The sequence below is a fragment of the Sceloporus undulatus genome, chromosome 1 (assembly GCF_019175285.1).
Source record: "Sceloporus undulatus isolate JIND9_A2432 ecotype Alabama chromosome 1, SceUnd_v1.1, whole genome shotgun sequence".
NCBI classification, from domain to species: Eukaryota; Metazoa; Chordata; class Lepidosauria; order Squamata; family Phrynosomatidae; genus Sceloporus; species Sceloporus undulatus.
Window position 1 is genome coordinate 277,676,689 of NC_056522.1, and position 16,277 is coordinate 277,692,965.

General features: G+C 38.4%; 1 protein-coding gene across 1 annotated transcript in view; it reads left to right on the forward strand.

Moving 5' to 3' along the window:
• Positions 1-16,277, forward strand: part of IPO7 (importin 7) — a 71,504-nt gene that overhangs the window by 29,973 nt on the left and 25,254 nt on the right. The window contains exons 3-13 of the mRNA XM_042445233.1: positions 1,372-1,525; positions 1,881-2,039; positions 3,754-3,910; positions 6,683-6,772; positions 7,477-7,571; positions 7,678-7,762; positions 8,671-8,805; positions 11,105-11,204; positions 12,660-12,736; positions 13,561-13,677; positions 15,136-15,225. Of these exons, the coding sequence (XP_042301167.1) occupies positions 1,372-1,525; positions 1,881-2,039; positions 3,754-3,910; positions 6,683-6,772; positions 7,477-7,571; positions 7,678-7,762; positions 8,671-8,805; positions 11,105-11,204; positions 12,660-12,736; positions 13,561-13,677; positions 15,136-15,225 (1,259 nt within the window). The remainder of the gene's footprint in view (positions 1-1,371; positions 1,526-1,880; positions 2,040-3,753; positions 3,911-6,682; positions 6,773-7,476; positions 7,572-7,677; positions 7,763-8,670; positions 8,806-11,104; positions 11,205-12,659; positions 12,737-13,560; positions 13,678-15,135; positions 15,226-16,277) is intronic.

Genomic DNA, 16,277 nt, shown 5'->3' on the forward strand with positions numbered 1-16,277 from the left:
GCCGCACAGCTATTAGAGGAATGCCAAGAGTTGCAATATAACTTTTTAGGGGTCACATTTTGCCCGCCATTGATTTAGCTCTTGTCCAAAATTTTTTTTATCAAAGCATAGTAGACAATCACATAACTTATTTCTGTATGCATAATTCTCTTTGTTTTTGTTGCTCTGTGTTCTCTGTATGTTTCCATGTGGATTCATAATGTAGATACAAGAATCCATTTCATCCTTCTTTAGAGTTCTGCAATAGAGATACCTGTAAATTTTTTCACCAGAAATGGGTTATGAGTTGAGCCATTGAATAAATATCAACATAATTGTTGATTTACCATTTGATGGTTAATTTTTGCTTCTCTGCTCATCTGTGTCTGGAACCAGCAATTAGATTTAGGCCTTAAACTTTGCCAGCTGAAGTGTACAGGAGATATACTTATCTGTGGTTCCCCTGTGATAGAAGCTGGGCTAAAATACTGTAACTTCCATAATATTATAAAGGCTTAGTGAATATATCCTCCAGTCAACATTGCTGTATAAACTGGAACACTTTCGTCTTGAAATATATTGCAAAAAAATTCTGCTCAGTACAACTATGACTCAAAATAATGAATTAGAATAAAGTTCTGAATAAATTGGTGCTTTTTCTCTTTCTCAGCAGTGGTGGCATCTCAGTCCCTTTCAGCCTAACCTCAGGTAGTGCAAATGAAAAAGCTGTTAGTGATTCTGAGAAATACATTCTCAAGGACAGGACCTTGTAGTCCCTTTGTAAGGGATTCCCCTTGTGTCCAGATATGACACAGCGACATCATAAAATAAAATATTGTTCTGTGTTGGAATCTTAGGGTTTGATCAGATAATCGCAGATATATGCCACCTTCTCCCAAAGAACTCGTGTGCATAGTGTCTGTCCCATTTTTACCATGAAACAGTTCTGTGTGGTGGGATAGGTTTAGAATGAGTGGTATCTAGTGAGCTTTGTATTTGAGTGGAGACTTCAGGTTACTATTATTACATGGACTCTCTGTCATAGTGGAGATAATGGTAATTTCTGAGATACATTATTGCCCTGGCCTAGTCTTCAGTCTTTAGGTGTCTCATTTTGTTTTTCCTACAGTGTTTTTTGTGTAAAATCTTTAAAACAGAGTTCATGAAACTGTTTTAAAAACACAAGCTTTATAAAAAAAAGAGAATGTAGAAAAACAGGTATCTTTATTGAACATTGCTTTTGTTGTATAAATGTGGAAGAACTTCCATAGAAGAAATTGACAGATGTGCACATATTTCTGAGTTATATGTAGGTATGCACATGATTACTGTAAATACATGATATTAATGTAGTGGTTTGGGCCATATTAATATTGAGCTTTTCCTTGACAGGTGTTATCTACTTGAAGAATATGATAACCCAGTATTGGCCAGATCGGGAAACTACTCCAGGGGACATCCCACCTTACTCAATACCAGAAGAAGATAGACACTGTATTCGTGAAAATATTGTAGAAGCCATTATTCATTCTCCTGAGTTGATTAGGTACAGTCCAACTCGTGGTCACAACATTCATTCATTCAAAATCCATTCCTTGTTACACTAAGCTGAGAAGTGCTAACACTGATATTGTTAGGCTGTCCTAAAGACAGCTCGATTGGTAAGGAAAGAGATACAATCATTATATATTTACAGTGTTTTAGGAGGCAAAGCTAAAGATGGTCACTCTGTTAAGCTGAAGAAGTAAACATACTTGAGCTGGCTTCTTTGCGTTCACAAAATTTCAAACTGTTTAATTCTATTTCACTTGCCCATTTTAATTAATCTTCAGGTGTTCTGAAAAAAAGATCCCTGCAAAAATTAATGAAATAGTATAACAGTTCTGTGTCTTGTGTTCCAGAGTACAACTTACTACTTGCATTCATCATATTATCAAGCATGATTATCCCAATCGTTGGACTGCAGTTGTAGAGAAAATTGGGTTTTATCTTCAGTCTGATAATAGCGCCTGTTGGCTTGGAATCCTTCTCTGTCTTTATCAACTTGTGAAGAACTATGAGTAAGTTCCTCTGCCTTTTACTAATTTTATTGAAGAAACATAGCAGGGGATGTATGACAGTTGTTTTACTTGGAGATTACATAGCTATATTTTAAAATCAGAGTAATGTGGGTTTTCTGTAAGCTATGCAGTAGACTCTTACTATTGGACACAGAGACTTGTGCCTCCTGATAAGATAAATTAGGTTGGCAAACACACAAATAAATGCTCTTTCTGTGATGGTCACATCTTTATAGAATTCCCCTCCTCAAATATATTCTAGCTTTTCTCCTTTACCACTGTTAAAGGCTTGGGTGTTTCAGGCCACTTTTAATTGATATAGACTCATATTTTAGTTTTTAACCTATTGCTGCTATTTTGATTTGTATTAGATTGGTATTTTATTGCTGCTAAAATTTCACTGTTTTATGTTTCTGCTTTTTAAATTGCCCTGAAGTTTTTTTCCTCTTTAAAAGTCATATCAGTGCAAAGGCTATTCCTATCAAAATCCTTTTTATCATTCTAGAGTCCTTTCAGAAATTACCTTGTAATTAAACTATAATAGTGCCTCGCTCTAAACATCCCTTTCCATCAGTGATCAGTCCTTTACTTTTTCCTTATTTTTTTGTAATCTGATGTGACTGTGTTTAAAATTCCACATAAAGTGTCATGTAAGGTTATTTTAACAGTTTAGTTTGTCTATGGCACAGAAAGTAACTTGAAGCATGACACAGTTCTGTTACTGAAGCTAGGCATATCTGGGTTTGGGAACTAGCTTGAAGCTTTATGTAGGATTTATTGAAGAAAGGATTGGATGCAGATTAAATTTTAAAAATGTAACTTGTCTAATTATAGGTTTCTGTTCTTTTAACTATGCTTATTCTATTGTGAAAAGGACCTTCTGAAGATTTTGAGTTACTGACTGCTCTGCGGAGTTATCTATTCTCCTTGAGTTATCTCATCCAGTTAACTATTCTCCTTGATTTCTTGGCTATCATTAAATAATAATTTTGGAGGCCATTAGGATCTCCTCCCACCCCCCACTCCCCATGAATCCTAGTTCTCCTATACTAGAAGTGGACAACATGTGGCCTGTGTGCCATATGTGGCCTTAGGGCTCCTGTTAGCTTTCCAAACTCCCCTATTTAAGAATTTCAACATAGTTTTTTAGTATTCTTTGCCTTAAAGCAACGTGGAGAGTGCCTAAAATGCAGAAAAAAGTAAGCTACATACAGAAATCCTCCAAAATGTCCCAACATCCCCAAATATCTCTATTTTCATCTGAGTCCCTCACAAAATGGCAACAGGAAGTTGATGCAATGTCACTTCTAGTTGACATTTTGAGAAGACGTCAGATGAAAACAGGTATTTGGGAGCACTGTCAGAGGATGGGAGTGAGGGAATTGGCCCCTGGTTCCTGTGCAGTTCCTCACTTCAGTCTACACTATCCATAACCAATGTGTCTTGCCCTTGCTTTGTCTCTCTTCTCCTACTAATTAAGATTGCTTGTATCATGGGTTGATCTAAGTCAACATTGTGGGCAGTAGAGCTCTTTTTTAAAATACAAATTTAATAATAAAATCTTAGTTGTTTGTCTCCAGAAAAAGATGGTGGCTGCTTTAGTGCTTTTTGCTCTACTACTTCCTTTGAAGTTGCACTATCTGCTCAGATCTGTTTATTTTAAATCATCATGTCTTAAGTTCTTTATAAAGCTGGGTGTTATTTGCTTTTGAAGATATAAGAAACCAGAGGAGCGCACTCCTTTGATAGCAGCAATGCAACATTTCTTGCCTGTTCTGAAAGATCGTTTTATTCAGCTCCTTCCTGATTCATCTGATCAATCTGTCCTTATCCAAAAACAGATCTTCAAAATCTTCTATGCTCTTGTTCAGGTGAGAGCAATTTATCATTTTTAGAGTAAGGCTGTTTAAAATCATTATACAGTCTTTGGATCCAGAGGAAATTTTGTGTATAGGCTCATTTTGAATATATTTGTCTACCATGTATTCAGTACAAACACAGCCAGCTCAGGCACAAATAATTTGATATGATAGGCTGTTTTCTACAAAAAAAATAATGTTTTGGATTGTCCAGGTTGCACCCCTGCAGGCTCTAGCAGTTCTCATTTGCAATTCAAATTGCTGATGGTTAGATTTAAAAGGTGTTTTTATTTTTTGGGGCAGCAAATAGCAGTTTAATCTTTTCCCTGCCCATGCATGTTACTTCTTACTATGGAGTGCAACCACAGAAATGTTCTGCACACTATCTGTTATCCTAATAATAACCACTTATGTCAATAGACTGTCTCACTACAGTCTCACTTGAATTTTAAAATATAAACAGAAAGTGGGAGGGGGAGAAAGGCGGAAGCAGTCATAAAGGAAGGAGCATTACTAGGCATTTAAGCTGACTGTGTGTCCAAAAATAAATTAATTTGGTAGTAGACACCTAAAGAATATATATTTGTGTGTCACTAAGGTAGTAGACTATTCTGACCATTGAATGGTGTATGGTGGATATTTGTATTTCCAAATTTGGAGTATGAGCGTTAGCTGTAATAAGCCATCTTGTCTGTTAGTTAAGTTCCATGTTGTAGGAATGTTGTTTAAATGTATGTGCATGTCAACAAATAAAGTCAGCACTCCGTTTTCACGGGGAATCTGTTCTGAACCCGCTCCCCCGCGAAAACAGAAACTTGCAGATATTCAAGGACCTTGAAACTGTTGTACATGCTCTGGTAACCTCGAGACTGGACTTCTGCAACGTACTCTACATGGGGCAACCCTTATACCAAACCCGGAAGCTTCAGATGGTGCAAAATATGGCAGCCAGGCTGGTCACTGGTGTTTCCAGGACCAGCCATATAACACCGGTGCTGAAAGATCTTCACTGTCTGCCTATTCGCTTCCAGGCCCAATATAAGGCGTTGGTGATTACCTATAAAGCCCTAAATGGCTTGGGTCCAGGTTACCTGAAGGACCGCCTCTCCCCGTATATTCCGTCCCGCACCCTCAGAACATCCGGGCAGCTATTACTGAAGGTGCCGGGGGCTAGGCTTACTTCCGTCACAAGGCGGACATTTTCCATCGCCGCCCCGGCCCTTTGGAATACGCTGCCCGCCGAGCTCCGCTCGACTACCTCCCTGGCCCAATTTAAAAAGGATTTGAAAACCTTTTTTTTCCAGCTAGCATTCCCCGCATAAAATCTTGTGGGCCTCCCTCCTCTTCCGTGGCCATGAGGACGGGCTATTGGGGTTTTTTGCTGGTTTTATTTTATTATATATTGTATAGTGTGTTTTTAAAGTACTGTATGTGTCATGTAATGTATGTAAACCGCCCTGATCTGAGGAAGGTACAGTATATAAATAAAAACTTTATTATTTTTTATTATTATATGTTTGAATGGGGGCACGTGCCTGTGAGCGGCTGCGGGTGCTCGCCTTGGGCGTCCCCCCTATTTTAACTTCTCCGTTTGCTTGACTTGAGTAAGCAAGGGTCGTGGATCTGAACTCTGCACACACAGAGGGGCAACTGTAAAGTTTTTTTCTAATATAAGGCCCGGAACAGACAGGCCTTTGTGGCGCCCTTGTCATGTGCAAGGGTTGCCTAGTAGGCGGAGTGCCCACACACCTGGCAACCGTCACACATGATGAGGGCACCGCAACAGCGGCGCGCCCACTAGACACGGGGCTTAACGGTGACATCACAGCTGCTCCGCCTCCAAACAGGGCGGTGTAACTGCGCCGTCACTGCGCCATCTGTGGCGCTTTGCGACATTGCAGTGTCACCGCAAAAAGGAGCTGCTTCTGGGCACTCCCTTTTTGCTCCGCAGCAGCGCCATGCAATTTGGTTGCTGCGGCGCTCGTGCAGAGCAAAGAGAGGTGCCGGGGAAGCGCCTCTTTCTGGTAGTGTGTACCCCGCCTAAGTTTAGTATATTGCAATAATCCATCCAGAAAGGAGTGACTACTAGGTAAACCCTCACCAATTACAAGGAAGCGTTTTCTTTATTACATTTGAAATTTTGACTAAATGCTCAAAATTTCTTTTTAAAGACATTGTACTGTCTAATATACCTGAAACATCCATTTTTGCTAAACCATACATATGAAATCTGAAATTATATATATATATTCAAGCTAGGGCAATCATGGTATGTACAAGACTAATTCTTTATTCTGTTCAGTTCTTACTTCATAGACATCAATTTTACAGTAGTGCTTTTCAACCTAAACATATTTCCTGGTTTAAATTTCTTTGAGGTACTTTCAGATTTAGCAGGAGTGATTGAGGAACTTAGAGCTGGTGTCATAACTAGATCCAACTCTAGATTAATCTAGATATAAGATGTTGTAACTCTAGATATTGCCATAGTGTGCACAGAAGACTGTAGTACTGAAAATGGCAAAAAGGTATTAAAATAGGGGTTTTTTAAAAGTCTATAGCAGGTTTTGCGAGGGTACTTTGGCCTACATTCCATGGATAATTTCAACTTGGAGACACTGAATCAATTCTTGAATAAATCCATGCATATGTAAATCCCATCGATTCAGTTCTATTCTAGTTGGGACTAGAATTGGATTTCCTCTGTAGATATGCAAGATTGGTGTTTAAGATCTCTGTAATTTATAATCATTCTTTTTGTTTGTTTTGTTCTTTTTTAACTAGTACACTTTACCCTTGGAGTTGATCAATCAACAAAATCTAGCAGAATGGATAGAAATATTGAAGACAGTTGTAGATCGAGATGTACCAGCTGTAAGTGCTTGCTTCCTGTCTTAGTTTGTTCCATGCTTATACATGGAACATGAACGCGCAAATCTTAGAATATATGTAGCTGATACGTTTTCTTGATCTGTTCCTCCTCTGTAAATTTCACAGGCAATGAGGCAAACTGCTTCTGAAACTGAACAGTGAACTTGCCTTTTAGCTATGGATAGAGGAGTGCTGGGACTAGAAAAAGCACTCAGGATATGCACATGGTTCTCTTGCTTTCATGTAACAGCTTCTTTGAATCACAGGCATCATATTAAATAAATAAATAAATTGTTGGAAAATCTATTTTAATCATTTTACTTCTACAATTCTATTATGATATTCTTGGAATATACCTATGGACTGAAGCAGACAGCCTGGAAATGGTGGTATCAAGGTGGGCCACAGGTGCGGTCCCAAGCCAGCTGGAGCAGATTAAATCAACTCCTAAAAGGGCCTTGGTGAGGCTTCTGGCTGCTTTGGGGGCATGTTGGAAAATCTATTTATTTATCATTTAAATGCCATGCCCTCAGTGGCCAGAAGCCACTTTATTTGGCCTGTCTGTTTTGAGTCACTGTTTTTGTATGAAATCTTTTGGCAGTATTTGTGAGCATCCCTTTGAACATAGTAGTTTCTGGGGGGGAAAACCACAAAAATTTAAATAATAAGTTGAATTCTTATGCTATTAATTTGCTGTTGTTTTAAAGGAAACCCTACAAGTTGATGAAGATGATAGACCTGAATTGCCGTGGTGGAAATGTAAGAAATGGGCATTGCATATCTTGGCTAGACTTTTTGAAAGGTAATGACTTTTCCCTAGATTATTTTTAAAACATTAAGTGTAATTTTTGTTATTACATGCATAATATATAATAGAATTGTCTTGAACTTTTCATTACTAATAATAGGTATGGCAGCCCTGGTAATGTTTCCAAGGAATACAATGAATTTGCTGAAGTTTTCTTAAAAGCATTTGCTGTTGGTGTTCAGCAGGTAAGAAGTTCTTCACATTACAAGTCAGATTGGGAAGTAGTTGCAGTTTACAACTCCCCCACAGATTAAAAATCATATTCAGGTGGCTAGACAACATTTAAAATGGAGTTCTAGTCAAGAGTGTCTGTCTGTCTCTCTCTCTGTCTGTCACTCAGATAGAAACCACTACAATACTTGATATTTAGCAATTTATTTTAGAGTTATGAGGAGATCTGATGATGATGATATTGAAACTGAACCCAGTTTTGGTGGCTTCGGGTCATTACATTCCAAGCAATATCACCATAAGGTGGTACCACCTACATATCCCCCATTTGCTTTTCTTCATCTGCTGTAGATTATTTTAAGATATTTAGCTGCCTTAATCATATTAGACCATTGGTCTGTTTAACTCACTGTTGTCTACACTGACTGATAGCTTCTCTTGAGTGTTTGGAAGAGGATTTTACAGCTTGGTGAGGAGATGCCCATGGCTTCTGCCTTGCAGAACTACTGAGCTACAGTCTTTCTCTGAGGAACAACATCGTTTATGTAAACATAGTCTAGGGTACTTTCAGAGTAAGAGCCTTTGTACACACAGTACTTAAATACATGGAAAATATGTTGATCACTGCTATCTTATTAGGATAGCTAGATTAATGTGAATGGATACTGTGAAAAGTGAATGTAGCACACCCCACCTTTCCTAACATCTTCCTGTGCTAGCAGAGAGTATTCCTTATATAAATAAACTAGACTTTGTATCTGCAGTTTTAGATATTCCATGTGTAAAACTGCCACTTGAACCAAATCTAGGATTTGTTTTTCTTAGTTATCAACAGTAGAATCCTGAAGGTAAAAACTAATTGTTAGAAATTCTTAGAAAAACTTGAATCCTGAGGTAAACTAATCAGAATTTATTTTCCTAGGTTTTGCTGAAGGTATTATATCAATATAAGGAAAAGCAGTACATGGCTCCTAGAGTTCTACAGCAAACACTGAACTACATTAATCAGGGTGTGTCGCATGCAGTCACTTGGAAGAATTTGAAGCCCCATATCCAAGTGAGTTCTTTCTTATTTAAAAAAAAAAAGAATACATGCAGAGCTAAATTGTACCTTATTGTTCTTAATAGGCTGTCTCTAGTCTTGTTGCAACATATTTCACTGGGTTATAACCACAGCTCTGAGCTGAGCAGGTAACCTGTTTTAAATTTGCTTGTTTTGAGAAAACTGAGTTTAAAAAAAATGAAAGAGAGAGTGTTGCTTGGTGCAGAACAGGATGGTGATGACCTACAGGCAGACTCCAAGTACCTCAAGACTACCCAGAAACTCCTCTCAAATTGGCAAAAACAATATATTTTTTCTTTTTAAAACGCCCATATTTTTTCTGATAGAGGAATAATAATAAGATGTATATACTAAACTACTAGTTAGATGAGTAAGAAGCCAAAATTGAATTAAAGTGAGGGGGATACCAGTGTTAATACTAGTTAGATATATTCCTCCTCCTCCTCCTCCTATTATTATTATTATTATTATTATTATTCTATAACTTTTTTATTCTTTTATTTGTTCTATTGATTTATTCTTTATTTGTCCGCCTTAAATCTAATATTTTGTTAGTTTATAATATGATTCTGATGGTTTATATACAGTCAGATGTACTTTTTCATTATTATTCTTTTTATTCTGCAATTTTATTTATATATTTTAAAAAGTTAAAAAAAAAAGCCCACAGAGGGTAATTCACTATGTTTTCTGGCCCCAGGGCTCTGTTAGGCCTAGGAGCAACCATTTCCCAAACATTTAGAGAAAAGACCTTTCTTGAGCTTAGAACAGTCCAAAAAGGTTCCAAGTGGTCCCTGGCTGTAGGGCAGTATTTTAGGTTTAAAAAGTAGAATCATGCCTGCCCATGATCCCTAGAAGACACAGTGTGAGGTGTGGTCCCTCAAGTCTCCTACAGTTGTGCACTGCTTCTGAAGTTCAAGGAGAAGGCTCAGTACTCCAGAAAAGTATTTAACCTCAGTTTCTCATTTTTAATTCTGGAGATATATACACATCTTTAAAAATTTGGGGCACCTTGCATATTTTTCCCTCCTAGAAAAGTTCAATATATTTTAGGATGCATTTTTCCCTTAGAGTTCAAAATGTATTGCTACAGATTTTTCTTTGACTGTGTTATTTGGTATCATGTAAACCATTCATGTTGTTGTGTGCCTTCAAGTCATTTCTGGCTTATTGTGACCCTAAGGCTATCACAGCAGTTTCTGTGGCTGAGAGTGTGTGACCCTCCCAAGGTCACCCAGTGGGTTCCAGTGTCTGAGCAGGAAATCAAACCATGATCTCCAGAGTTGTAGTCGCACACTCAAACCACTACACCATGCTGTTTTTGTCTACCTAAATACCTAAAAGGCCTCAGAGCCTGGGCCTCTATGCATAGACCAAAAGGCATGTGCTCCCCCTAGCCTCATGTCATACTCTCTGGACAATGCAAGCCATTAGTCCTGGGCTAGGATCAGGCAGATTGGATGCAGATCTGGTGGATCTTGTGGAAGTACGGATCCATGCCACAGCAGTGTGTGTGTGTGTGTGTGTGTGTGTGTGTGTGTGTGAACACCCATCTGTTGTCACCCTGGTCTGGGGCTTGGCCCATGCTATCCTCCCATCTGCTTAGGATCCCATCTGATCTTAGAAACTAAGAACGGTCAGCCTTTTTGGATGGGAGACTGCCAGTGAATACCAGGGGTTGAAGGCTATATTTCAGATTAAAGAAGTGGCAAAATAGCCTCATAATTATCCCTTGCCTAAGAAAACACTTATGAAATTCATTGTGTTGTCATAAGTAAGCACATATACACACAAACCATACAAAAGAGAAATTGATACATATTTCAATTACATTTTTACCAAAATTATGTATTTAACTCCTTGACTATACTGGGCCTCCATACATGATTTTCCATGGTCTCTATATCAAAAAGATATACAAGACAATAGAATTTTTAGATTTAGGTATTTTGTTACTTTCTATTTTTGTTTTTGAAGTACAGTTCCGGACCCCCCCCCCCCGCATAAAGGGAGTTCCACCTATGCTTGAGCCCCATTTAAATGAATGAGGCTCGTGCGCACGGCGGTGCACGCACCACAGACACATGCGCCATTACCCCATGGGCGTGCTGCCCATATGCTCAAAGCTGTGTAAGGTGTGCCCACGTATGACGCGGGTGCACTGTAATTTAGCTTTGTGGTTTTGACTTCTAAAAATGTTTTAAGTGGAAGATGTCCAATCTTTTGTAATAGAGCAGTGTGTAAAAGCTATAAAGTGAAAGAATAATTAAATACATTTCCTTATTTCTTGCAGGGGATTATCCAAGATGTTATCTTCCCATTGATGTGCTACACAGATGCTGATGAAGAGCTGTGGCAGGAAGATCCTTATGAATATATACGCATGAAGTTTGGTAAGTGTTTCAAAATTAAATATTTGCATAGAAAGCTTTCTCAGATAGGAAGTATGATGAAAAATGTTGAACATGTTGAGTGCATTTAGTTGTGTTTCTCCTATAACTGTTGTCTCATAAACGTTTACTGGCAGTTCCAGTACAAAGCAAGATGAATATAACTGGACAAGGTGTTCTGTGTTCCTCTAAAACAGAAGTAGAGAAGTATGGGCTACATGCAGAGCCAAGATCACCTTGAATAAATACACCCACACACCCACACATCAGATTGCCACATTCCCATCTCCCCTCTCCCCTCATTTTTGAGGGATTGTGTGTGTGTGTGTGTGTGTGTGTTAGTTTGTTTGGGTGTTTGATAAAACCTTGCAAAGCCTCTGACTGATAGTAATCATTTTACTGCATTTGGGGATGTTTTAGTCTTCCCCCTTTTCTGGAGGTGCAGACAAGGTTTAGTCCAGACAAGAAGTGGTCAGTCGGCAGTTCCAAACCCCTTGGATTTGCCTACTTCTTTTCCAAAATCAAGGAAATTATGACTTTCTCCATCTCTCAGATCCAATTGTGGCTCAGATGTTGGTCTTGCTATGCTGTGCTACATCAGGTCAGATTAGTTCCCTCTCTAGACCTGTGTTATCTATTCTGACATAAAGTAGCCCTACAGGGTTTAGACAAGAGTTTTTTCCATCTACCTGATCCTTCTATGCAGGCATACCAAAGAATGAACCTGGGACCTTCTGTTTGCAAAGCATGTTCTATATCTCTGAGGTGTGGCCCTTCCCTGCTGCTATTACATTGGAAAAGCAGGGCCGGTCTTTTGCATTAGAATCCTGTTCAAAGCATAATACATGGCTCAGGCTTCCCAGTAGTACATGTATTTATTCAAAAACTGTGTTGAGTGGAGCATATTACATGGAATTACACATAGAATGAGAACCTGGTTTTATAAATTTCCTTGGGGTAAATGTTCTTTTTCTCAGGTGAATTTCCTGAAATAATATTGACTCCATAGACAATACAATATTTGCTTGGCTTTTTAAGTAACAGTAAGAGAGAATTTTTTACTGCCTCGAAGATCCTTGAGATTTCAGTCAGCATGGAATATTATATTATATTATATTGTGCTAGAATTTGCCCTAATCTGTACATATGCACAGACTGGATGATGAGTGGACTTTAGAATATTTTAGTTTAGAAGTCTTTTTTTAAGAAAACACTTTAAATATTGTTTGATTATTATAGTTCTTAGAAGCAATAACTCATTGGACACTGCAGTACTGAAATCTTTACATATCTAGATGCATGGAAAGCTATAATATACTCTAAAAACTTAATGCAAGTTCAAAATAGAAACTTCTGATACATGGGGATTAAAGTGGTTCTGATGTCTGAATTTACTTTTTGTTTTGTGCCAGTTCTTTATGTTCCAAATGACAATATTTAAATTATTGTTTTTAACAGATGTGTTTGAAGACTTCATTTCCCCAACAACTGCTGCACAGACATTATTGTTTACAGCATGTGGTAAAAGGAAAGAGGTATGCTTTGTAAAGATTATTTTTAGTCCAAAAGCAATAGTCCTCCTTCCTGGTTTGTTTCTCAAACCCTCATATGTGTTAGCTGTGAAATTGTTATTACTGGGTATTTGAATGAATGAATGACTAAAGATTCCAGGCCTTACTTAAGTTTGGGGGTCTCATTGGCTAAAGCTGCTTTTGGTGCCTTTCCAGGCAACAACACATGGCCGCTGTTTGTATTAGTACATGCTGTATTGCCATCTGAACACACAGCTCTATACATTGGAGACGGGATCATTGTGCAGTGCTGCCAGGTCACCTCCCTATCCCTGTGGCCCATCCATGCTCTTGGTCCTTGTCAGCTCCCAACTGACAAGGACCAAGAGCATGGTGTCCTAATATGCCATATAGGGACACCAGGCAAGAGGGGCTCATGTCTATATTTGATATTTATCTAGCATGTCTATATTTGATATTTATTTAGCATTTATCTATCTAGTGGTTTGAGCATTGCGCTATGACTGTGGAGATCAGGGTTCAGTTCCCTGCTTGATCATAAAAATCCACTGGGTGATCTTAGATAAGTCATACTTTCTCAGCTGCAGAGGATAGCAATGGCAAACCCCCTCTGAAGAAACCTGGCAAGAAAACCTTATGGTAGATTCTCCTTAGGGTCTCCATAAGTCAAAAATGACTTGGAGGCATATAACAACATAGCATTGGAAACATGAAAGTGTTTCTGAGGATTCTATTTAAATCTTTAAATATTAGGAAACTTTCTAATTAGAATATTGGCTATAAATGTTTTAATAAATGATCTCTTTTTTTAAAAAATCTTATACTAGGTTTTGCAAAAGACGATGGGCTTTTGTTATCAGATTCTTACAGAACCAAATGCTGATCCTCGTAAAAAAGATGGAGCATTGCATATGATTGGTTCTTTGGCTGAAATACTCTTGAAAGTAAGTTCCTGTTGAGTGGCTTATTTGAATTCTCTTGTGCTTATCTTCGAGTGCGTTATTTCTATCACATAAAGATGACATTGAAAAACGTTTTTAACTATATCTTGTTTGCTAGAATAATTATAGCCAAATCTAATCCCATGGCAATATCTTTATTTACTAAAGGTTTATGTACATACTAACTAGAATAAATTACTATTATGCTGCTTTGGCGGGAGGAGTTGAACAAATTTTTTTGCTGGTTTTCCATCTCTCCCAGATGGTAGAGGCCTAAAATTTTATAGAATGTTTTAAAAAGAATTTCCTTGTTGTTTAGCTAGATAAGTTGTCATATTTTAGATCCAGTTCAGTCATCCAGTGGTTGAATGCTTCCTTGATAGACTTCCAAGATGCACAAATAATGTGGCTGAAGAGATGAATATGGTCATTAACTTTACATTGAGCAAGAAGCTATGACCGAAGTCTTTATTTTCTCTTCATTAAAGCTAACCATGAATTGAGGGCAACCTCACATCTGCCACAGACTCTCTGGTATATGTAGAACTTTTGGCCCTTTCTTCACTGCACCAGACATACTGGAAAATGGGAAATAGCAAGAAGCTGTTGCTTTTCCAAAGCCTGGCATAACATGAGATAAAAGACTATACTTCCCTTTAGATATGGTTGTCATCACAATTTACAGTGGTGCCTCGGGTTACGAAAATAATTCGTTCCGCGGCCGCTTTCGTAACCCGAAAAGCCTTCGTAAGCCGAAAACCCATAGGCGCTAATGGGGAAAAAAGCCGCGGCTCTGCCGCGGCTCCATTTAAAATAGCGCCGGAGTTTTTTCGTAACCCGAAAAAACTTTCGTAACCCGAAACAATAAATCCCTATGGGATTTTTTCGTATCCTGAAAAATTCGTAACCTGGGTATTTCGTATCCCGAGGTAGGGGCAAGCTAACATATCAAACCTTGATAGTGAGACCTTTGAGCCTTTGGAAAGGGGAGAGTAGGAGCATTGTAGTACCTGAGTAGGTAGTCCTCTACACCTACGTGCAGAGAGAGAGAGAGAGAGAGAGAGAGAGAGATCAGATTTGCTACTTTTTGGCAGGTTAACCTTCCTCTCCTCTACTGGAAAAGGGGGTAATAGTACTGGATGGTTTTCCATAGATGCAGGCCTAGTGTGTTAAATGCCATAAGTGACCTGAATTTATGTATTCATCTAATTTATGATACAATGGTGTAGTTGTATTAACTGAATATGGGGGAATAACTTCTATAGACTGTATTTCATGATGTGTTAGTTTTGCCCAATGTTGGGTTTATTGGTTTAAGGTTGGTATATTCCCATTTAAAAATTACCTGTTCACAGTATTAATAGGATGGTCAATTAGAAATAATTCTTCTAAAATATGTACTTCTATATGTAAAACAAACAAACAAAAAAAAACCTGCTGTTTTTCTTAATATTCGAACAGAAAAAGATATACAAAGATCAAATGGAATACATGCTGCAGAACCATGTGTTTCCTCTCTTCAGCAATGAACTGGGTTACATGAGAGCCCGGGTAAGTACAAAGCTGGTTCCAACTTCCTGTACTCCTTTCCCATTTCTGTCCTGTGTGAAGATATCTAGTCAAAAGGAGGAGAAGCCTCATGTAGTTGCTTTGTGAAATATTCAGTGTGACGTACTGAAGAGTGGATGGTGTCTGCTGAGCAGGTGTTGTTAATCAAGTTTTGGATGAAACTAGGGCTTAGAAGGCCACAAAGTTCTGTGCCAGGTTTTGTTTTCTAACTCCCATATGTGAGAGAAGGCTCCCAAGGGCGAGGGTAATAATGGTGTCAGTGATCTGGGTTGTTAGTCCCCAACTAGAGTAGATTCATTGTATCAGTTGAAATTTACATACGTATTGATTTATAAAGTTCCATTCATTCAGCAGCTGGGATTAACAATTGGATTTAAGCCTTAGTATCATTGCTTTTCCAGCCAGTGTCCCTACTAGTTAATTTCCATGAATAATATTTGTCAATATTGTATCAACAATATTTTTCTGTAACCACTTGTGTAAGTTTCATTTATACAATAAACCTGAATTATGATATGATCATAATATGATCACCTAAGACAGTCATAGAATCATAGAGTTGGAAAATACCACAAGAGCGATCCAATCCAACCCCCTGCCATGCAGACATTCACAATCAAAGCACCCCGACAGATGGCCATTCAGCCTCTGTTTGAAGACATCCAAAGAAGGAGACTCCACCACACTTGGAGGGAAGTGTGTTCCACTGTTGAACAGTTCTCACTGTCTGGAAGGTCCTCCTAATGTTGTGGTGGAATCTCTTTTCCTGTAGTTTGCATCCATTGTTCCGCATCCTATTGTCTGGAGCAGCAGAAAACAAGCCTGCTCCATCTTCGATATGACATCCCTTCAAATATTTAAACAGGGCTATAATATCACCTCTTAACCTCCTTTTCTCCAGGCTAAACATATCCAGCTGCCTAAGTCTCTCCTCACAAGGCATGGTTTCCAGACCCTTCATCATTTTGGTTGCCCTCCTCTGGACATGCTCCAGCTTCTCAACATCCTTTTTGAATTGTGGTGCCCAGAACTGT